The 25107-nt window shown below is 34.1% G+C and overlaps 2 protein-coding genes across 2 annotated transcripts; both read left to right on the top strand.

The window, feature by feature from the left end:
• Nucleotides 1-12098: 12098 nt before the first annotated feature.
• On the top strand, nucleotides 12099-12668 carry LOC126781798 (uncharacterized). The gene has a single exon (XM_050506840.1). It carries the CDS (start codon nucleotides 12099-12101, stop codon nucleotides 12666-12668), a length of 570 nt encoding a protein of 189 aa, XP_050362797.1.
• Nucleotides 12669-20092: 7424 nt separating this feature from the next.
• Nucleotides 20093-24131, top strand: LOC126781790 (uncharacterized). The gene is made up of 3 exons (XM_050506828.1): nucleotides 20093-20101; nucleotides 22938-23354; nucleotides 23421-24131. The coding sequence occupies exons 1-3, from the start codon at nucleotides 20093-20095 to the stop codon at nucleotides 24129-24131; spliced, it is 1137 nt and encodes a 378-aa protein (XP_050362785.1).
• Nucleotides 24132-25107: the final 976 nt, after the last annotated feature.

The following is a 25107-nucleotide window of genomic DNA, read 5'->3' as shown; positions in this document are numbered from 1 at the left end:
TAAAGTTTTCTGACGGCCAAAACATTTGCTTCTCTATGTAAGTCTACAGTAGGAAATAAGTGTGGTTTAGAGAGAGCTAATTTAAGTATTATTCTTTGAATTCTTTCAACTTCAATTTTATGTGCGTTTTGTTAGAGCCACCCCATACAGGTATACAGTATTCTATTAAAGATTGACATTATCTCAATCTATATCATTGCACGCTGTCGATACACATTTCTATCGAGACAGTTAGTACTACAACTTACATATCAGTAATTTTCATAGTTAAGTACATAGGTATGTCAAAACTCTCATTAATAACGATGCCGTCGGCAGTTTTGTTCGGGGTATATGTGTGTTTCCGGAATCGTTTCACAGGATATCCTCATTGCGTCCCCATTGGAGCGTTGTATGTGTGTGTGACGTATCATAATAATTACTCACAAACTTGGATGATAAACAACGAGATAATTAATTTCAAAATAGAATTCCATTTTGATTTAATACTGTAAAATTATATTGTTGAATTATCCTGTTACACTATCTTGTCCATTTTACGGTATGTGGATTTTGTGGGAAACCGAAATTAATGCAGTAGTTTCCTACCAATATTTAGGGTTTCGTACATCCGATGAAAAAACGAAACACTTATATAACTGTGATCTGCATATTTTCGAAGCTCATTTTATACGTATTATATTTAGTGGAAAGAATTTGTCCAAGCATCTGGGTAGGTTCCAACTCATCGCATTCTACCGCCGATCAGCAATACTTTAGTATTGTCGTGTTCCATATTGTAAGGTGAGTGGACCATTGTAACTACAGGTATAATGGACATCCTTTTTCCCAAGGTTAGCTGCGCGTTAGCTATGTAAGGAATGGTTAATATTTCTTAAACTGTCTCGTAACTAAAAAAAACTGATCCATTATCATGTAGTGTAGAAGCTATTGTGACTCAGTTCATTTCATTAGAATCTCTCGGGTGAACTATTTTATGATAAGATAAAAAATAATTCAAAAACTTTGAATGAATCATTTTACTAAAATTCAACTTAAATAATTTGTATTAATTATGTGACTATACGATAAATCTTATCGAAAATATTAAATGAGTAAATGGAAAGCGATTGCTATGAGATTGGACGACGCTGTTTAATTTTATGTCTTCGATCCCTCTAACTGCGCAGCGAGACATCGATACGACAAAAAATAAGAAAAAATTGGAACAGAAATCGCTCCCGAGACGCCTCTTATCTACAATTTATCCAGGACATCAGTGTATTCTAATATTCTGACGTTCGTTTATAAGATGCGAAGAACAGTTTAATAACCTTACCTAAAGATATGAAATCATGATTTAAAACTTTTTAACGATAGCAATTCGCATTGAATATCTTTCTGATCGATTTCGACTCGGTAGCCATTCTGACGTGACTAGCCAATATATATTATTGAGGACAAATGTTTGCAAAAAGCTTGGAGCTGCACTACGCAACTCCAATGTGGGTTGGTACACAAGTGGAAGATTTTCATCTCACACAAGAAGGTTACATTACTTTGTTTTCCATCACTGCAGCGCACGATATGAATTATAAACACAAATTAAGTAAATGAAAACTCAGTGACACTTGCCCGGATTTGAACTCGCAATCTTCGGTAAAGATTTTATCCACTGGGCCATTTCGATTAATTTCATTAATCAAAGTCAATGCGTATTTATACAAAATCTTCGTCTGGTGACGAAAGAAATAATAAAATAATATCCTTTTTACGATGTTAAATAAAAATATTTATTTTCTCCAAAAGTTCTAAAACAGAAATCGGAGTGAATATAAAACTAATATTTTTCTTCGAAAGTTTGTGTAAGCCATTCGTGTACGCCTCGACGGATTGCCCTCCGCGCTGTTTATCTAAGAAACTGATCGACGACCTTGGAACTAGGGTTGTCGACATTTTCGTATTAATAATGTGTACAATACAAAGGTCAACGAACATTTAAAATAATATGATCTACCTCAAAAATGTATTTTTCTTATAAATGTTGAGATGTTTCGCAATATCTGTGAAAAACATTTTTCAAGTCGACAAATGTGTTTTTAATATCCCTTTAAAATAAGTAAAATATACTCGATTTTACCTACCGAAGTATTTGTCAATTTACAATTAACATACAAACATCGTGAGGAAACCTGCATGTGTTTAATTCGTTCATCGAAATTCTGCCACATGTGTATTCTACCAACCCGCATTGGAGCAGCGTGGTGGAATAAGCTCCAAACCTTCTCCTCAAAAGGAAGAGGAGGCCTTAGCCCAGCAGTGGGACATTAACAGGCTGTTACTGTTACTGTATATAAATTATAATAATTTTAAATCTACCCTCGTTATTTTTTAATATTTTAAATTTAGAATGGGCATGCAATATCAACAGAACATTACATATTAACTCCTGTAGCGGTATAATAACTACTAACCCAGTCCATCTCGTAAAAGCCTTATCACCAGTACATAGCACCAGTTAAATTAAAATAAAAGTCTGTTTGCATAAGTAATTACGTCACATTGAATTTGTTTCGCCTACTTAAAAGCATAGTCTCAAAGGCGAAATGAGATTCATTTAACATATTCATCAAATATAAAACCAAATATATCAAGTATTTCGCTTTGATTTAACGTTCGCTACCAAAGCATTGTAGTTAATAAATCTGAAATATAAAAAGCTCTATAGATATTGCCATAAATATTGTCTATAAAAAGCCGAGATGGCCTAGTGGTTCAAACGCGTGAATCTTAACCGATGATCGTCGGTACAAGCCCGGGCAAGCACCACTGAATTTTCATGTGCTTAATTTGTGTTTAAAATTCATTTCGGGCTTGACGGTGAAGGAAAACATCGTGAGGAAACCTGCATGTGTCTAATTTCATTGAAATCCTGACACATGTGTATTCTACCAACCCGCATTGGAGCAGCGTGGTGGAATAAGCTCCAAAACCTTCTCCTTAAAAGGGAGAGGAGGCCTTAGCCCAGCTGTGGGACATTAACAGGCTGTTACTACTACTATAGATATTGAACCTTTGGAATTCTTCATTATCTCTTAATTACTTTTCGACAAAATATATTACGAGTTATTATATCCAATAAGAAACATCACTTTTAAGTAACGAAATAAAAATCAATATACAAAACAAAATAAAAATTGTTAGTTGAAAATATAGTTAAAATTTGTTTATTAATATTTAGAGGGTAAAGTTTGTAAATACTGAATTCTAAATATTTTTTCACTAATGGAAAGCTGCACTATCCCTAAGTGTACTAAATAGTTTTTTTATATAGCTTATTTTGACAAAGGTATTAAATTTAAAAAAAAAAACTCCACGACCGCTTTTTAGCGAGCGTAGCCAAAACTGTAATAAATGTAATAGAACTTTGTACAGTGAAATCATTGTTGTATGATAATTGATCTGTTGATCAGCAGCATATTATCAATAAGGGATAAGTTTATACTTCTGGTAGGGCTTTATGCAAGCTCGTCTGGGTAGGTACCACCCATTCATCAGATATTCTACAGCAAAACAGCATAAAATCTTAGTTCCTAAGGTTGGTGGCGCATTGGCTATGTAAGCGATGGTTGACATTTCTAAGAATATCAATGTCTAAGGGCGTTGGTGACCACTTACAATCAGGTGGCCCATATGCTCGTCCGCCTTCTTATTTTATAAAAAAAAGATGCAAAAAAATATACAACGTTTTAATAATTGAAAGGTGTACAGTAAAGGTTGTTGATGAATTCGTGTATTAATGATTAGTGTATGAGTGATATTATCGATGTCTTAATATACTGGACATTAATTATATTAAACAAAAATGATGCTTGGATAGAAGGATAGAAGGGAGGTATATCAGTGGACGGTGGGAAAAAAACAGACGACAGATGTTCTTTAACTAATATAAATAAACTTATAACTGCTGGAGAAAGATTATATTAATACTTGTTTATTTATTTTTTGACAACAAATATAATAACGGATAACTCGTTGATATTTTGCCAGAAAACTTCACGCAAGTTGATATAACTCTAAAAAGTTTAGATCAATCGGTTGAATGATTTTGGAGCGCATACGACACAAACAACGAAACATTATTTTGATAAATATATGAGAGAAATTAACAGGAATATCACCCGTGTAGTACTCATAATAATTGCCAATAAGCTCACAGCTCTCATACCTGTTAGCCTCAAGGCTGGATCCAATATCACGGAATTATTTATCGCCAGTACTCTGATTGAGTTTGCAATTTTGCAATGAAAACCAACCTATCGGCTTTCGACGAGATAACGTAAGGTGTATTAATTCAGTATCGGACTTCCTGTAAATTATATTTTAAATACAAAATGTCGCCTGTCTCATAATTCGCATGTTTTATCGTTGCTTAATCAGGCTTACGAAATAATGATGATTAAATTATATTGATTGTAATAGATTGTATTTAAAATGAATAAATTTTTAGTAAACAGTAACAGCCTGTTAATGTCCCACTACTGGGTTAAGGCCTCCTCTCCCTTTTGAGGAGAAGGCTTGAAGCTTATTCCACCACGCTGCTCCAGTGCGTATTGGTAGAATACACATGTGGCAGAATTTTAATGAAATTAGACACATGCAAGTTTCCTCACGGTGTTTCTCTTCACCGAAAAGCACGAGATGAATTATAAACACAAATTAAGCACATGAAAATTCAGTGGTGCTTGCCCGGGTTTGAACTCACGATCATCGGTTAAGATTCAAGCGTTCTAACCACTAGGCCATCTCGGCTTAATTTTTTTTTATATAAATTCAAATTTAATTAAAAATAGTAATTTTTTAGTAAAACGTGTCGGAAATAAAATTTTAATAAAGTACGTGTTTATGTAACTAATTAATATTCCACTTAACCGACTTGCATAATCTAAAACTTGCATTGTCGGAATCCAGAATGAAAGCAGCAGTCCTCTGGTATAATCGGAATTCCGATTATTGTCACTACTCGCACAAGGCACATAGATCAATACTGCGTGGCTTTCCTACGTATATGGACCATGCCTATGTTGCAGGATTTCAATTAATTACTTTATTTGTATTTTCGTTATTAGCGCCCGACGTAAAAAGAGGGTGTTATAAATTTATCGTGTATATCTGTGGCATCGTAGCTCCGAAACGAATAGACCGATTTTGATACATTTTTTATTGTTTGAAAACCGTTGTTACCGAAGTTATAAATTATGAAGCTCAGAATTTATCTCTTCGAATGTAGATGTTATTTCAAAACAAAACATCACTACATAATAATCTATTTTATTACATAAAATTTTAGCAAAACACTATAAATATAATTTATACATTAATTTATAAGTATATAAAAAACAAGTACATATTTACTAATATATTCTAAAACTAAAATAAAAACCAAACCACACATTACAAATTCATATTTCATTTGACGCTCATATTATAGTAGATCAATTTGAATATTAAATATCAAAGTATACAAATAACAAGACACGACACATAGAACATACAATTACAACGTAGCCGATATTTAAACAAAAAATTCAATCTCCGAAACAATCACGCAAAAGATTTCCTGATCTCGTTCGAATGTGTAAATTTAATTTCTTCAAAAATTGCCACGGAAACGTTTGAAACACCTGCCGTGTAAATGCAGCTGTTAAAGGGTGGACGGAATTGGATTTAGAGATGGGAATCGAACAGCAAATCTCATTCTATGCGGAGAATAATAGAGAACCCGGGAGCCTGTTGAGTTATTTTACTCCAATCGTAGACCAAGAGCGTTGGGATATGCATAATATTTTTTAATCGAATCATTTCCGTATACAATATTCGTTTTATCTAAATATCGTGTAGAATATATCATCTTGCAGATCTAAATATTACAGAGTATATTTTTAATAATAATAATAAATATCTTTATTGCATACTCAATAAAAAAAAAAAATATAAAAGTAAAAAAAAAAACAAAACTATATAAAATAAAAACTTGCAACGGGCAGTCTTATTACTGAAGTAGTAATCTCTTCCATGAATATGCTTGCAGGACACATATATACATTGTACATAACATTATGCCTGATTTTTAGATTTCGACAGATCGATTTCGGCCACGGTGACCAATCTCAAGAGGGATTAGCCGACTACGCAGGATATTATAGTGCACAAGTGTGTGTGCAAACACAAGCGCACTCTCTATTCCCTAACTCTCATAATTCGATGGGACGGCAATCCGACACGACCGGTAAGAGTTCAGGCTCAGGACCAATGGCTTTACGTGCTTTCCGAGGCACGGGACTTCCAACTTCCAGACTCAGGGCTGCTACTGAGAATTTTCTGATAGAAAAACCCAATAACTTTTTACTGGCCCAACTTGGGAATTGCACCCAGGACCTCCGGGTCTGCGGCCTAACATCAATCCAATAGACCAACGAGGCAGTTATATATATTATTATAGGCAGGTACATATTTGTTTATAATCAAAATTAGAATATATTAGTTTCCGTCCGCGTGTTAAGTGGGGAGCAGGTGCATGTCTACCCCATGTCCATTTCTTCACCCCTGACGAGTGTGCAAAATTTCATGATGATCGTTTGAAGTGTTAAGAAGTGAAAGTGTAAATAAATAAGCAAACAAACTCTCTTTCTCATTTATAATAAAAGTAATAAGAATTATTTTTAGTAGACTCCAAAAAAAAACGCTTGCGAATTGTCATTTATTGTAGTACAACATATTGTATATTATATAATAGTTAATGATTAGTTTCAACAATATAGAATACTTCATCCCGGAAAGTAAAAGATATGGTTTAATTAACAAACATTAATGCCTTAAATATGTATGTACACCACGCTAAATTGTAGCTAGTTAAAACCGGTAAAACATTTACTCGAAGCCACATAATGGTCACATAGGTCTGTAAAGCTATTTGTGTGACTGAGTTTGAAAATTATTAACTATGACGCTCTTACACTTTGCGGGGAAATCCAGTAGATAGGCACCGGTCGAGAGTTATCCTACATCTAGAATATTGACCCGCACCTGCAAACGAGTGCGAGCGTTTAATACCGAATACATTCACCAACAAAAATGTTCACTATAACATAATATTAAGCATACACTAAAATAATTATGCAACACCTTCGTTATTTAACAAACTTTGCTGATATTTTCGTATTTCTTATGCATTAAAGATCAAGTAAGAACATGCGTTCTTATTTTAAATTGACACTTTTTACTTGGTGGTAGGGCTTTGAGCACGCCTATCTGGATAGGTTCTATCTATCATTCTACGACCCAATAGCAACACTTAATATTGTTATGTTCCGGTTTGAAGGATGAGCTTCAGTGTAATTACAGACACAAGGAACATGACTTGTAATCTTTGTGTACAAGGTTGCATTGGCAATGTCTATGGGCGGCGGTCGACTTACCATAAGGTGGTTAAATTATCCGTCCACCTCCCTATATTAAAAGAGACACTGTTTAAAATTGCAATTCGACTCTTTATGGGAGTAATAGTAATTAGATTAGGCCAGTAGGTATTTTGACGTTTGAGGGATTAGTGTATATTAGTTTTGGCTTGATGGAGTCACTCGGCTGGCGAGGCCCCTGGGTTGGTGCCTTGTAGACCTAGGCATACACCCGGGGCTGAAGCAGACACCGGGCAAAGTTTAAAAGTTCATTGTAAGTTGTCAAGCCTTATTTGATCAATTTTTTAAATCATATTTCATTTTTAGTTATAACAAAATCTTAATAATGGATTTATTATTATATATTTTTAATACGTTTAACATAACTGACACATTATAAACATATACATATATACAATATATTTATAGCATTATTAAAAAAATGAATAATTTAAAAGACTTTTGTTTAGACTTGTACTGATGCTACATATAGCTTTTCGAATGTATGTGTGGTCGAACTTTCTATGCACCTACGTATGTATGAAACAGATTTATTCGTTTGTTAAACATTTTGTGATTAAAAACGGACCGAGTACGTTTTCCTTTTGGACTTTATGAATAACGAAATAGAACAATTCTTGCATCACGAGTTGTTTAAAACGTAGTTATCTATGTATATAAGAATACCTGACTCACTAACTGACGTATCAACAAACAGCCTAAACAATATTTTATACAGTAGATTAACATTAAGGTAGGATTTTTGAAAATTTAACTCCTGAGGTAGTAACGCAAGGGATGAAATTTATATGAAAATCCTATCGTTTTTGAAGAAAAAGCTAAAGAAATTGATAATTGGCAATTTTCAAACTATTTACGTATATAAACACACCAGTATATAAATATATTATACGTTAAATTATACAATCGTATTCTGAATTTAAATTATTCGCCCTTTATCGATCTAACGAATTCCGGTGTGGGTGTTACTAGAGGAGCTACGCTGGTCTAGCTAGCTTTTCCTTAACTAATGTTTTACATTCATAATGACGTAGTATATAGGCAAAGGTAATAATCTATTCTAATATAACGGGTGACTTATAAATATCATTTTAGGTTTGATAATGTTGATACGTTAGAAGCATTTAACAATCCTGTTAATATATATTCACTTCGCCCATGGCATTTTGATAGAATTGTTTGCTTTTATTTAACTTAACCCATGAGTAACTTTACTTATTTGCTGTATCCTTTTCTTATATGTATTTATCTTGCAATTAAATTTCAGATTGCAGATTCATCCAAATGGTTGAGTCGAACTTTTGATGACAATTAGACATATATATTACCTTTTACTTAGTATTATAATATTCTAATTTTGTTACGAGACTTGATGCTTTTGAAAATAAATATTTCACGAATTGTTTTTGTATTTGTAATACATGTACATTTATGACATGAAATGAACTACGGTCGATAGTTAATAATACATCCCTCCATAATGGTCAATGCGGCAGATTCCCAAGCCACCCACAGCTACGGCGCATACCGCGGTAACCAACATTGCGACCGCAGCATGTCTCTATATCAATGCCAAAACGTCGGTAAATTATATTATCATTAAAACTATTGTGTAAGTAATCCAATATGACTAAATTGTATTGACATTTTCGATCAATGAGGTTATTCTGTAAGAACAATCTCGAAACTCGCAGCTGAAAACGGTCTTGAAATTTCAGAAAGTAATATGCGACGTTGACCATATTAATTAACATTTCAAGAATAGACGCATCAAAACAGTATATCATATAGTATGATAGAAATAATAAGAACAACCTCCTAATTCAACTATTCCAATTTCGCAAACTGAATACAATCTTCCTGAGGTTATAGTATCTTATAAAACAAAAACCCGTATTTTTTTTTCTTTGCCACATTATCAGCTTAACATTTTTATTAAAAAAAAACATTAAAACATCATTTTTTGTGTAATAAATACACCATCAACTTATCATAATAACAGTAGTTACTGTTTGTACAATATAATAATAAATGCAATTGGGTATGATTTACTTATACATGTGTATATAGCGTTTGATAACACCTATCATTCACTAAAGGAAATATAGATGATAAATATTGATTGTGTGTATAAAATAATATACAAGAGTTATTACTAAAAGAATCATTATAATTATATTATATGTTTATAGCTCTTGATATGATTTGACAATTAATATAATATTATTACAAATCAAGATAGAAATAGGTTTTTTTAAAAAGACAGTACAGTAACAGTAACAGCCTGTTAATGTCCCACTGCTGGGCTAAGGCCTCCTCTCCCTTTTGAGGAGAAGGTTTGGAGCTTATTCCACCACGCTGCTCCAATGCGGGTTGGTAGAATACACATGTGGCAGAATTTCAATGAAATCAGACACATGCAGGTTTCCGATTTCACGATGTTTTCCTTCACCGTCAAGCATGAGATGAATTATAAACACAAATTAAGCACATGAAAATTCAGTGGTGCTTGCCCGGGTTTGAACCCACGATCATCGGTTAAGATTCACGCGTTCTAACCACTAGGCCATCTCGACTTTTTTAAAAAGAGATAAATCAAAATAACAATACTACAATAAAGTAAACGTACAATTTATGATATGTATGATGATAATCACGTGATCAAGTCGCGCCTCTAGGCCACGCCCCATCGGAAGACATTCCTAACAATATAATAAAAGCATTCCGTACAAACTTGTACATATGTAATTAGTTCGTCCATCACGGAAAACGAGTCGAAATTAAAGAAGAAACTTAACTCTGTCGTTTGAAAACTGTAACCCCATACATTGATATAGATCGCAATTAGTTTACCAACTGCAAATAAGTTAGTAATCGCAATTTTGTTTTACGTGAATTAACCACAAATTTACCTATTACAGATTTTCCTTTGTATTTGTACTACATGATGTTCCTACTTCGAAAATTTTAATGATTCTAAGGCAACGGGAAGTACCCTATAGGTTTTGTTTTCCTTGCGAGTGTCATAGTATGCGGCATAAACAACCGAACACAGACTTTAAATACTATCGAATCGAATTTCAACCTACGTCTTGACAGACGGACAAACTGCTCCTGACAGAGTTCCGTTTTTCCTCTTGAAGTATGAAACCCTAACAAACATCCACTTTTTTTATCATATAAGTAGCCGGACGAACATATGGGCACCTGATGTTAAGCCCAAGGCCCATAGACATTGCTATTGTAAGAAATGTTAACCATCGGTTACATCGCCAATGCGCCACGAACCTCGGAAACTTAAATGTTATGTCCCATGTTCCTGTAATTACACTGGCTCACTCACCCTTCAAACCGGAATACAACAGTACCAAGTATTACTGTTTTGCGGTATAATATCTGATGAATGGGTAGTACCTTCCCAGACGAGCTTGCACAAAGCCCTACCACCAGTAAAATACATTTCATACTGACAAAGTTATAAGCGAATAAAGAAAAAATGGATTGAACTCATTACAAAATGTACCAATGTTATTCACTGTTTTTTTAACAGCAGATATATTTTTAAACTATAAATAATAACGTAGAATTCTAAATTATTAAGCAAAATAATTTAATTTCAATACTTCGATAATTTGTAAAACAATAGTATAAAACAATAGTAACAAATTCGCCGTAAAATGAATTTTATCAAATAAAAATAATAAATTATAATTAAATATATCGTGATAAGCAAATGTTGATGAGGATTTGACTTAAACTGTTAATCCTTAAATAGATTATTTATTTATGTAATTACGATCCGGACTGCTTAACAATAATAATTGTCAGTTATTATTACTTACAGCCGAATAACAGACTCAACCCCAGCTTCTGTATTGTAACCTGATTACAATATTAACTATGTCCTACGCAAATAAATGTTAAAATTTTTTTGATTTTTTGTTTTTTTTTTTTTTTGAACTGTTAATTAAATAATTGCTACATTATTAGTTTACTCGATGGTGGCTTTGTGCAAGCCCGCCGGAGTAGGTACCCACTCACCAAATATTTTACGGCAACAGCAGAACTTGGTATTTTTGTGTTTCAGTTTGATGTGTGAGTGAGCCAGTGTAATTACAGGCACAAGGGACATAACATCATAGTTTCTAAGACTGGTGGCGCATGGGGGATGTAAGGGATAAATAACAGATCCTTAAACACAAACAAGCAAAGACTTCCTCTTTAAAATAATTTGTTAAAGATAATTACTAAGTAATTATTTACAAACACAAATCGCACCAATGAGAACTAACCACATAATTAATAAAAAAAATAAACCTTCTTATACCAACTAATTGCTTACCATATCGATCATACGTTAATCCTAAGAATACTTATCTTAAATAGGAATTAACAGCAATCAATATTATCTAGGCATAACAACGGCTGTAGCTCATCGCTGATAACGTTAAGTATAAAAACTACAAATTTTGTTTCAAGTGTACAGTTGTTTGAAAACTAAAACAAAAGGTACATAAGTCTACTAAACCATATAATTGATTGTAATATTTGCCTTAGTCAAAATTCAACAAGTGTTTTTTTTTTTTTATTTTAGTTTTTTTTGTATAACTCTAATAAATTATTTTAAACTTTCAGCTAAAAATGAAATTCCTACTCGTCTCCGCTGCTCTCGTGGCCGTGGCATTCGCCAGCCCAGTCCTGGTCAAGCCAGACATTACTGGCCCATCTCCCATTGTCAACGATGACTCATACGAAGCTATCTTCGTTGACCCCGCTATCGTCGACAAGGAAGATATCAGTGTTGGACCCGCTATCGTTGAAGGTGAAGAAGAAATCTCCGTTGGACCCGCTATCGTTGAAGGTGAAGAAGAAATCTCCGTTGGACCCGCTATCATCGATGAAGAAGAGGGAATCGCTGTTGGTCCCGAATTTGTTGATGATTCAGTGAACGCCCCTGCCTCCCCCATTGTTCAAATCATCCTGAACATCAACTCCCAAACTCATGTCATCGACGTGCCCATCAACGCCGAGGAAGTTGCCCCCACCCCAGTGATCGTCGTTGACGATGCTGAAGTATCTGAAGTCGTTCCCGACCCAGTCCTCATTGGCAACCCACAACTCCCCGTCGTTCCTACTCCCGTCGAAATCGGCACCCCTCAACTCCCCGTAGTTCCCTCCCCCGTGATCACCTTACCCGACCAGCTCAACTAAATTTTTAAATTACTGATGACTAAGAGTCAGCTGTTTGTGCATTTTTGTGTAAATATACGTCAAATGCGTTTTGCAATTTCATATTTATAATAATAATTTCATTTAAAAAGTAATACCCTTTTTTATTTATCCTTGTAAATTTATTTTTTATTATAAAATTATTAATATTTTGCTTATCGAAAATTTTGATAAATTTGATAAGAGGTAGTTGAGCAACATTTTGATTAACACAGGATTAAGAGATATGTTCATTAGATTTTTTTTTTTTTTTTTTATAGAATAGGAAGGTGGACGAGCATATGGACCACCTGATGGTAAGTGGTCACCAAACGCTCTTAGACATTGGCATTGTAAGAAATGTCAACCATCGCTTATAGCCAATGCGCCACCAACCTTGGGAACTAAGATTTTATGTCCCTTGTGCCTGTAATTACACTGGCTCACTCACCCTTCAAACCGGAACACAACAATATCAAGTATTGCTGTTTTGCGGTAGAATATCTGATGAGTGGGTGGTACCTACCCAGACGAGCTTGCACAAAGCCCTACCACCAGTGAATACCACCAGATTAAGTTATAAGTTCTCAATCCTGATAAATTGTTTAAATATAAACAAGAACGTTTGAATACGATATCTTACACTTTCACTTAAATTCGGTTTTAAATAGCTGATCTTGGGCATCTTGTCATCATTTATTGTAATTGAAAGATAATAGAAAATAAAAAACAATTAGACTTCGAAAGTAACAGAAAATGGACGTGGTTCACAACATCGCTCAAGCACTCTAGATTAGGTTTCTTAATAAACTTTTATTAATACGTATTCGGTTTACGGTTTAAAATCACTTTATTTCTCAAGATTACAATTACTTCGAGGAGAAATAAATAAACTTAACAAATTAGTTACAATTAATATACAGAGTGCGCAAATAAATAGACGGTATTACAAAAAACTTGATTAACAAAAACATTTGTGAATATGTAAGGACATTTCAATAATTGTCTTGTTATTGAGAATAGCATAAAGGCCGGTTTACATGTTGTTAGAAATTTTTTAAGAACATTATTTTTGAAATATGATTATTTAATAGCATTAACTTTTGAAAATGTGATCTTTAAGTAATTTTTTATAAATATATATTGTTTTTGCGTTTTTTATATAATTTGGCAATGAATTATTTAATTATTCAAGTGTAATAAGTATTATAAGAGCAATTTAAGTTATTTTTGTAACGAGTGTGTGCAGCTCTCATAGAGTAATGACATAAAAGGGCATTGCAATTAAAAAGCTTTCGCCGACGACTTTTCCGAACCGATATGACATTCAGATCTTCAAAAAAAGAGCGTACTCATTTTTTAAAGGTTAGCAACGTACCTGCAAGCCCTCGGGTGTTGTAGGTGTCCATGGGCGGTGGTAGTCACTTTTCAGGTGAGCCTCCTGTACTTTTGCCCCCTCTATTATAAAAAAAATAACCAAAAGAACACACGGAATCAATTTTAATAATCAAATATTGCGTCTGCCAAATACATTCCGGGTGCGTATTTTAAAATTCTTCGGCCACGCTTCTAGAAGAAACGGTGACTCCATAGAACGCATTGTCGTTCAAGGCAGTGTTGAAGGTTTCAGACCTCGCGGTTAGGCGCCTAAGCGATGGACTGACTAAATCAGATTAGCGGTGGGCGGACCATTACAAAGGTGTACTAGGATAGCAACAAACGAGGAGATATGGCGTAATCCTGATCCTGAAGAGAATAACATCAACCACTACTTCATCACGACCATGACCACTCTGCCAAGAGCGTATCGACTAAAAATATGATTAAATTTAGCCAAATTGAAACAACGTTATTGAGAAATAAAATAATTTCCATATAAAGCATACACTCATAGCATTCTAATAAAAATTGTTTTTTTTTCTATTTCGACCGACCTGAGGACCTACCTCAATAAATCAATTCTATTCGAATTTATTTAGCTATTATTGAATAAAATCTATGAAAATAAAAAAGAAACCTGTTAGACATATAACTTTTTGTATTTGTTTAAAACAGTAGAATGTGATAACTTAATATATACATAGATGTAAAAAGTATTAATGATAAACATGTGCTAAGGTTAGGATAAAAAGACAAAACTCTTTTAGTTTCACACAAGTATGTGTCTGTCCCTCTGTCTTGATGTCTATAATTACATACTCTGATCAAGTACAAAATGCAAAGCAAACCAATTTTCTTCGACATTATTTACGTATTACTACATTCACTAATTTTTTATTGGTAGTAGGTCTTTGTGCAAGTTCGTCTGAGTAACTACTAAGCCACTCATCAGATATTCCACCGCAAAACAGCAGTAAGTAAGGGTAAATGAGCCAATGTAATTACAAACACACGGGACATAACATCTTAATTCCCAATGTTGGTGGCGCATTGGCGATGTAAGCGATAGTTAACATTTCTTACAATGCAATATCTATGGGCGTTGGTGACCACTTACCATCAGGTGACCAAAATAAAAACGAATACTCCCACTATCCTTATAAAACATCTTACAGATACATAAATAATAGTAATTATAATAAATAACTTTATTTACCAAAAGGAAACAAAGACAAAATAAATTAAGGTACAAAACCATAAAAAAAGAGTTAACAATATGATATTTGATAATTAGGTGAAAAGGTCTCAGCTAGGCTGCTTTTCAGTCTACGCCTTGTACAAATGCTGCCAACACAAACGCTACATTCAGTGCAGTAAAAGATAAAATAAGATAAAATTACTTAAACAATAAAAGTTAACACAATTTTATAACACGTCCAATAGGCTAAAATAAAAAATACATGCAAGCATTACTAAAGCAATGAGATTTTTTTTTTGTTTAATTCCAGAAAAAGTAAAATATTTCATATTGAATAAAAAAATTAAAATAAAATAAAATAATAATATTTAAAATGTTTAATCAAATAGAGATATATGTTTTAATAAATTACAATCAAAATAACAATTAAGTATTGAAGTTTAGTTACACACATTTGTGCAGACACTTTGCGTCTTTTGCATAGATAGAAGCCATTGCCTGCATTAAATAAATCATTAATTATTATTTGTAATTTTCTGTTCATCAGCCATTAATCATCGAAATTCTGCTTACCTTAACTTTTTCGATTTCGATCATATATATTTTTAGTATTTAGTTGCTCATACTTTTTCTAAGAATAACGACCATGACAAAATATTATTGAATCTCGTCTCTGCTTGTCTCTGCTCTACAATCAAATTGAACTATACGAACACCTGACTGTGACGAATAGATTTTTCTCACGGCTTCGCCCACGTGTTAGGGGTGGTTCAGGTGTTAGGTATAAAAAGTAGCCTATATCCTTCCTAAGGGTTCAAGCTTGCTTCGTACAATTTTCAATTAAAATTCGTTTCATATGTTTAAACTTTTAGTTTATTTAAAAGTATATTTTTAACTATGAATGTACTTCTGTATATATTATAAAGGTATTATAATTTTTTATGTATAGTTGTAATCCATGTGACACTCATCCATGAATATGTAAAACATAAAAAAGTAAATAAAAATAATAACCAATAAAAATCACGGGACAACATAATATATTATTATAATAATAATTACATTGATTGATGTTTTCGTAAATTATAATTGTTTGATGTAATTAAATATAACATTTGACAGTTTTATCTTTCATGTTGCAAATTATTTCTGAGATTTTTAGGTAAAGCATTAACAAAGAACATCCTAGTCTGATGTTTTTCTTCTAATCAAGTTTGTAAACTCAACTTATTTCTACATGATATTGACGATTATCTGGGCCCTGCTGTTATTCTATAAGAACTCACTTCATAACTCACCCGAGAAACGTTGACAACAGACTTATAATTATTTGATGCGTGTATTCTTGAAATGTTATAATTATTATGATCAATGTCGCACATCACTTACTGACATTTCATTGTCATTGTGTTCATTGCGGTGAGAGTTTGCTCTTACAGAACAGCTCTAATATTGGCACAGATAGTAAGTGGTCACCACCAAAAGTGTTACTCATTACTTCCATCGCCCATGTCCCAGAATAATTAGAAACTAAGAAATTACGTCCCTTGTGCCTGTGAATATACTCACTCACTCACTCTCCAAACCGAATCACTACAACACAAGTAGTGCTGTAAAGCGGTCAACATATTATATATTTATTATTTATAACGTAACTAAATATTGAAGATATATCGTGCAACATACATACATAACAATTTAACTAAGCTTCTCGTCTCCTGGCTATTATTTGTATACTGAAAATTTGAAAACAATTACAAGACAGATTAAAAAAAATCCTTGAATTTTTGTCGCAAATTGTTCTCAAACTATTTCTTTTTAGAACCGGTTATATCATGCTTCTATGTTGAATAAATTTTGATAACATTTATTGAATTAGCCTAGCTAGTTACAAGTTATTGAATTAGTTTAGCTACGAAAGTAAGGCTGTTTATTTCGTTTGATGACTGTCATTATATACTTCGTTCTTGACTGCCTCGTCTAGTGGCTTGATGTAAGGCCGCAGACCCGGAGGTCCTGGGTTCAATTTCCAGGTCAGGCCAATAAAAAGATTTTTATTTTTATTTTATTTTATTTTTATTTATATTTGGGAAACATACAGTGTGTTATTACATAGAATTAAGGAATTATTACTAAATCATAAACCAATAAAGTTTCCACTTAAAAATAGTACAAATGTTAGAGTATGCGTGTAAAAAAGACAACAGAAAGAGACAAAAATACAATGCAATCTACGAGTACAATCAAATCGACTAATTACAAAGTTAAAAAAAAAAAAAAAATCAAGAAGTTAAATTACAATAATATTAATGAACATAAATATAAACAATGTTATTAAAAATATTTAAATTTGATTTCAACAATTAAAGTAACATCATAAATCATCAATTTATGGCAAGTAATTGATTCAATATACATATACATTATTAGTTTACAAAAAAATATTAATTTTATAAATTATTTATTAAACAAGTATTCTTTCAATAATTTTCTTATTTTATTAACATTCTCTGTTGTAAAAAAATCAATTTCGCTAAATCGTTTATTGTAATCGGTGCAGGCTCTGTATACAAATATATTTTGCGCATACTTGCTTCGGGTGAGTGACGGATTAAAAAGTAAGCATTTACGTGTGGTGATTCGAGAGCATCGGAAACTAATACAACCTAAGAGAAACGGGGAATCAACTAAATTATTAATTAATTTAAATAAGAATATTTGATCTCTGATCGCTCTTCTGTCAGCGAGTGATAACGTATTTAAGCATTCATTATTATGTATAAATTCCTTAAAACGCACAAATCTTATAAATTTATTTTGGACTCTTTCCAATCGGTGTATGTATGTTTTGTAATGCGGATTCCAAACAGTGGAAGCGTATTCGAGGATAGGTCGTACAAAGGAATTATATAGAAGAGTTAGGGTACTAGTTTTCTTGAAATCTTTCGACGTTCTAAACACAAAACCAAGCATTCGACAAGCTTTAGCCACTGTCTTACTTATATGCAAACCGAAGGTCAACTTATTGTCCAGATGTATGCCCAGGTCTCTCACCTCGGTCACTCTATTAATCTCAACACCGTCTAGACGATAATCATATATAGTAAGATCGCGTTTCCGTGAAAAAGGAATGACGCTACATTTATTTATATTTAAATATAGAGAATTGTGTTTACAATATAGACACAATCTGTCTAGATCCTCTTGCAAAAGTGAGCAATCCAACGGAGTCGCAATCTCTCTACAAATTTTCATATCGTCTGCGTATAACAGAATACATGAGTTTTTAATTATGCCATTGACGTCATTAATATATAAATTGAAAAGCAGGGGGCCAAGGTGAGATCCCTGAGGTACACCTGAAGAGACAGGAAAGAAGGATGAGCAATAACCTTTGATTGTCACAGCCTGGCTACGGTTTCGAAGGTATGAACTTATCCACCGAAGTAAATCGCCGTGTATACCGACTTCTTTCAATTTTTTAAGTAATATGTTATGTGAAATTTTATCAAAAGCCTTGGAGAAGTCGGTATAAACTACATCCACCTGGTTGCCCTTATTTATAGATGAAGAAACACGGTGCACTAACTCACAGAGGTTGGACTCTGTCGATCTACAGTTAACAAATCCATGTTGTTGTTCAAGAATAACTGGACGTAATAAAGGAAAGATAGAATCATAGATAATTTTCTCAAAAGTTTTCGCTATGACGCATAATTTAGAAATAGGTCTATAATTCTTTATGTCGTGCTTATTACCTGATTTGAATATTGGTACTATATATGATCGCTTCCATACAGAAGGCATATTACCAGTAGTCAACGATTTATTGAATAACAAATAGATCGGATATGATAGAGTAGCGCGACATGATTTTAAAAATAAAGGAGGAATGCCATCAGGCCCGTATCCCTTTCTGATATCAAGACCTTTAAGATAGCATTCGACCATCTCTTGTGTAATAGTTATAGAGCAAATACTTAAATGCGTCTTGGATGATACATTATCTAAATCATGATCAGAAATGCCAGAAACTGTCGCTTCATAGACCGAATTAAAGTATTGGCTGAAAAGTTGACAAACATCATTGCCACCAGTAGCAACTGAATCATTATAAAACATAGTTTCAGGGAAGCAATTAGAAGCATGTTTCGATTTAACAAAAGTCCAGAAAAATTTACTGTTCTTTTTAATTTGAATTTCGGAATAATTAATGTAACTGTCGTAGCAATAAATCTGAACCCTTTTTTGTCTTTCCCGCAATAAATTTACTGGTGGTAGGGCTTTGTGCAAGCTCGTCTGGGTAGGTACCACCCACTCATCAGATATTCTACCGCAAAACAGCAATACTTGATATTGTTGTGTTCCGGTTTGAAGGGTGAGTGAGCCAGTGTAATTACAGGCACAAGGGACATAAAATCTTAGTTCCCAAGGTTGGTGGCGCATTGGATATGTAAGCGATGGTTGACATTTCTTACAATGCCAATGTCTAAGAGCGTTGGTGACCACTTACCATCAGGTGGCCCATATGCTCGTCCGCCTTCCTTTTCTATAAAAAAAAAAAAAAAATAAACAAAAAGTATCATAGTCCATATTTCTGTTGTACATTTTCCATTTTTTGTGATATTTAAGTTTTTCAGCAATAATCTTTACTAAGGATTTTGAGTACCAGAATGGATAATGACGGTTGCATACAACAGTTTTTGTTGGCACCATTTCACGTATAACATTGTTAACCGTTTCATAAAATAAATCTACCGCTTTTGTAATATCTGATTCACTAAGGAGATCAAACCAATCAATGTCACCCAGAGCTCTATTAACTGCTGTATAATCGGCTATATGAAACATGCGTATGGTGCGAGAAGCCTTAGAAATTGCACGCGGTACGGTTATCTTAGGTAAAATGAGTAATGTAGGATGATGTGAGTCTTCGGGTACAAGTGGGTCGCTGTGTCTTACTATTGAACATTCACAATTACTTATAACTAAGTCGAGAAATCTATTATTAATATTAGGTACTGTATTGTATTGCTTTAAGTTATTAAAATTCAGAAAATGGAATATAGAGTCAATAAGAATGTCATTGTCAGAAATATTCTGAAGATCCATACTATTCTGGCAGTAACTCCATTTAGCATTTGAAATGTTAAAATCTCCCAATATTAAAAAAATGTCGTCAGGATTATAAATGAGTTCTGACGATACTAATTCAAAAAACTCGCATAATGTTTCATAGTGGTATTTACCATGAGGGAGATAACAACAGTATATATGCACTAATCTAGATGTTGGTAGCAAGTTAATTGATAAGCTAACTTTGTAATGATAATCACTTCAGACGCAGAATTTGTCAAATTTATTTTAGATGAGGAGTGAATATTGAGATGAGATCTTATGGCTATCAGAACTCCGCCACCTAAGCTATCTCCTCGTAAAGTGTAATCACGATCGCTTCTGTATACAGAATACCGTGTGTCGAAGAATTCCGAATCAAATAGAGACTCATTCAGCCAGGTTTCGCTAAGACATATAATATCACAGTCAACATGAATAAGGTTCCTATAAAAAATATTAGTTTTTGATCTGAGTCCACGAACGTTTTGATAAATAATACTAAGATCCCTAGCCATTATAAGCGGAAAAGGCAATTGTGCACAATAAAATATCATTTAAAATATTTGCTAATTGTTCAGCAAATGTACTAGTAACACCTGATAAGTGATTACCGCTCTCATGCAAATAATATATTTGAATAATGTAGCTGCGAATTGCCCAATACGCTCTTAGCAATATAAGCATTAAGTATATTATTCTAGAAACAAGTACAGCGAAATACACTTGGAATAAACATAACAAATAAGGATAATGATACATAAATAAAATGCAGTATAAGAATATTGAATAGCCATACAGAGCCTGCCTTATAACATACAAAATAACAACAAGAGAATACAACATAATGTAGGAAATACTTTTTTTGCAATATACGATAGTACTTAAACAATTTTTTTTACATCACAAGAATTAACTATATGTAAAACCGGACTGGTATCATTTCGGCGTACCATTATGCAACAATTTTTAACCCATACGTATCTATAGGATTTTTCTTTACAAGTCTTCTTTACCAATTGTAGCAGTAACTTATTTGTACTTGTAAGATGATCATTGAAATAAATATTCTTGTTATTTGATAAGAAGCCGATGTCATGGCATTTCAATTTAAGTTTTCTCACTCGAGACAGAAAGTCATCTTTTTTCCAGCGACAAAGGAATTTTACAATAATAGGTTTAGCTCTTTTAACATCTTTGTCCTTAGAAGCAACTCTTGTGATGAAATCTATGTCTGTATTAACATTGAGGTTGAAGTCGGCCTTGCCAGCGATGTCCTGTAAAATGGTGAATTTTCGTTTTTTTTTCGGGTATTCCATATATCTCTACGTTGGATCTACGGGACCATTGCTCGCGGCTATTGTTTTCGACTTCGATGGCTTCTACCTTTGACTTAAGAGAATTGACTTCCAGACACTGCTCAGATATACGTTTGATTTCAGTCTCGCTGTTATTTATTCTTTTATTAAATTCTTCAAATTTGTTATTTAAGAATTCTAAGCAGTTTTTAAAGCTGGAAACCTCTTCTCGTAGATTTTTTAAGTCATTTTGCAAAGGAGCAATGGTAGATTTAAGCTCGGTTCTGAGGATAGCGATTTCTGAGGATATTATTAATTTCACTTTATCCAAAAATGAAGCATTGTAATCATCGGGTTGGTAGGATATATCCATAGTAGAGGTCCAACCACCTCTGCGCAGTGTGATGTTCTCGTTGTAGTTTAATGTTGTATTTTGTTTGTGACCGCGTACAGGTGTATTATCACTGTTTATTTGTCTTGTATTTATGTAAGATATTGGGTTTTTCTTTCAGAAAATTCTTAGTAGCAGCCCGGAGTCTGGAAGTTGGAAGTGTGTACACTCCTGTGCCTCGGAAAAGACCGTAAAGCCTTGGGTCCTGCGCCTGAACTCTTTCCGGTCGTATCGGATTGCCGTCCCATCGGATTATGAGGGTTAGGGAAAAGAGAGTGCACCTGTGTTAGTGCACTATATCTTCTGCGTAGTTGGCTTGAGATTGGCCGCCGTGGTCGAAATCGGTCTGGAGGACATTATTACTTCGTTTTATATTGCTACATTATGTTTATATATTTCCTTAAGAAATCAAATTGTAATTGTAATTATTTACAATACCGCTTAATAGCGTTCCATACCGGAAACCGTTTCAATCAATCATTAGTCCTTATAATAATAATTTATAACTTAATTTTAAGCATATTAAAATGAAAGCGATTATGCAGCAATAAATATAACACGTCAGAGGTGATAAATGAAAGATAAAATTGTTATAAAAAGTAAAATTTATTCGAAAGAATCATTGTTTATTATACAATTCAACAAACACAGGTACGTATGGTTCATAACTGTATGACATGTCGCATTAAGTTATCCTATTCCTTGTAACTTTAATGACAAAATGTAAAATTTAATTTAGAATTTAAATTGAATTTTATTCATTAATAATAAACATACAAATATAAATTGTCGAAACTGTCCCATAGAGTATAGAAATAAATGTTAATGTATCTTTATAGAGCAACAAGATGAAAGTGGTTTTACTCGCTACGTTCCTTAGCGTAGCTTAGTTTAGGGAAGAACTGGCTGCAATAAATCACAAATTTATTTCCGTGGGCCCTGCCATAGTCGACTCCTACGAGCCAATCTCCGTCGGACCTGCCATCGTTAACCCCGAGCAAATTTCTGTCGGCCCTGCTATTGTCGACTCCTACGAGCCAATCTCTGTTGGACCTGCCATCGTTAACCCCGAGCAGATTTCTGTCGGCCCTGCTATCGTCGACTCTTACGAGCCAATTTCCGTTGGACCTGCGATCGTTAACCCTGGCCAGATTTCTGTCGGCCCTGCTATCGTCGATTCCTACGAGCCAATCTCCGTTGGACCTGCCTTCGTAAGCCCCGAGCAGATTTCTGTCGGCCCTGCTATCGTCGACTCTTACGAGCCAATCTCTGTTGGACCTGCCATCGTTAACCCCGAGCAGATTTCTGTCGGCCCTGGTATCGTCGACTCTTACGAGCCAATCTCTGTTGGACCTGCCATCGTTAACCCCGAGCAGATTTCTGTCGGCCCTGCTATCGTCCACTCTTACGAGCCAATCTCTGTTGGACCTGCCATCGTTAACCCCGAGCAGATTTCTGTCGGCCCTGGTATCGTCGACTCTTACGAGACAATTTCCGTTGGACCTGCGATCGTTAACCCTGGACAGATTTCTGTCGGCCCTGCTATCGTCGACTCTTACGAGTCAATTTCCGTTGGACCTGCGATCGTTAACCCTAGCCAGATTTCTGTCGGCCCTGCTATCGTCGATTCCTACGAGCCAATCTCCGTTGGACCTGCCATCGTTAAACCCGAGCAGATTTCTGTCGGTCCTGCTATCGTCGACTCTTACGAAACAATTTCCGTTGGACCTGCGATCGTTAACCCTAGCCAGATTTCTGTCGGCCCTGCTATCATCGATTTCTACGAGTCAATTTCCGTTGGACCTGCCATCGTTAAGCCCGAGCAGATTTCTGTCGGCCCTGCTATCGTCGACTCTTACGAGTCAATTTCCGTTGGACCTGCGATCGTTAACCCTGGCCAGATTTCTGTCAGCCCTGCTATCGTCGATTCCTACGAGCCAATCTCCGTTGGACCTGCCATCGTTAAACCCGAGCAGATTTCTGCCGGCCCTGCTATTGTCGACTCTTACGAGCCAATTTCCGTTGGACCTGCCATTATAAGCTCAGAACCCATTGTTCAGATAATTGTTAACGCGGACAATTAGACTGTTTAACTCTAAAGTGAAAATTATGATCTTATGTTAACTGCTATTAATATAATTATGATATTTGTACAATATTGTTGAAATAAATTTAGTTGCAATTATATTACATACTTTTATTTTTTCAAATATGAATTTATTTTTTAAAAGAAATAATACTAATAAATTACATATAATATCATCATTTATCAACTTATAAAGGTTTCTTCATTCTGTTTTCATTAACCGCTGAACCCGAGATGAATTATGAACACAATTAAGCATAATATGGTGGTAGGAATTTTTACAAGCTCCTCCGGGTAGATTTCACCCTAAATTTTACGTATTCTACCGCCAATCAGTAACACTCAGAATTGTTGTGGTCCTGTTTGAAAGATGAACCAGTTTAACTGACATACACGAAGGACCTTGGCAACTATGTTATTCAAGAACATTGTTAGGGGATGGTCAATATTTCTTACATTGCCTTTGTCTATGGGCGGCGGTGAACATAGCTCCTCAGTGGTGCTTGCTCGGATTTAGACCAGAGATCGTTGATTAAAAACGACGTGTCCTATTTATTATGGCATCTTAAATCTATTGGCAATTTCATTTTTAAAATATATAATTTAAGAATAAATAAATATATAATAATAATATCCTAAAACATTATTCACACACGGCCATCTGATCCCAAACCAAACAGAGTTTGTGCTATGGAAACAAGACAACTGATATACTACAAATACTACTTTTCTTTTGTAAATACATACTTAAATAGATAATTACACCCAGACTCAGAACAAACAGACATGTTCATGCAAACAAATATCTGTCCTGGTTGGGAATCGAACCCACAACCTACGGCGTTCATTTAGTTTTGTGTTAACCTTAGCAGCACTACTTGTAGGCCTGCCTTCAGAGATATAGTCTCCTTTTTTTATAAACACGAAAATTTTTGCGATGGTTGTTAAAATTATTTTTCATCTTGACGCTGGTT

The sequence above is a fragment of the Nymphalis io genome, chromosome 1 (genome assembly GCF_905147045.1).
Source record: "Nymphalis io chromosome 1, ilAglIoxx1.1, whole genome shotgun sequence".
Taxonomy (NCBI): Eukaryota; Metazoa; Arthropoda; class Insecta; order Lepidoptera; family Nymphalidae; genus Nymphalis; species Nymphalis io.
The sequence above is the reverse complement of the archived record's forward strand: the minus strand, read 5'-3'. Positions and strand labels throughout refer to the sequence as shown.

Bases quoted from the DNA above. Each gene is read 5' to 3' on its own strand.
- LOC126781798 (XM_050506840.1), top strand. From the start codon at position 12,099: ATGAAATTCCTACTCGTCTCCGCTGCTCTCGTGGCCGTGGCATTCGCC.
- LOC126781790 (XM_050506828.1), top strand. The intron at 23,355-23,420 runs GTCGGCCCTGGT...GTTAACCCCGAG, and splicing joins TTAACCCCGAGCAGATTTCT to CAGATTTCTGTCGGCCCTGC.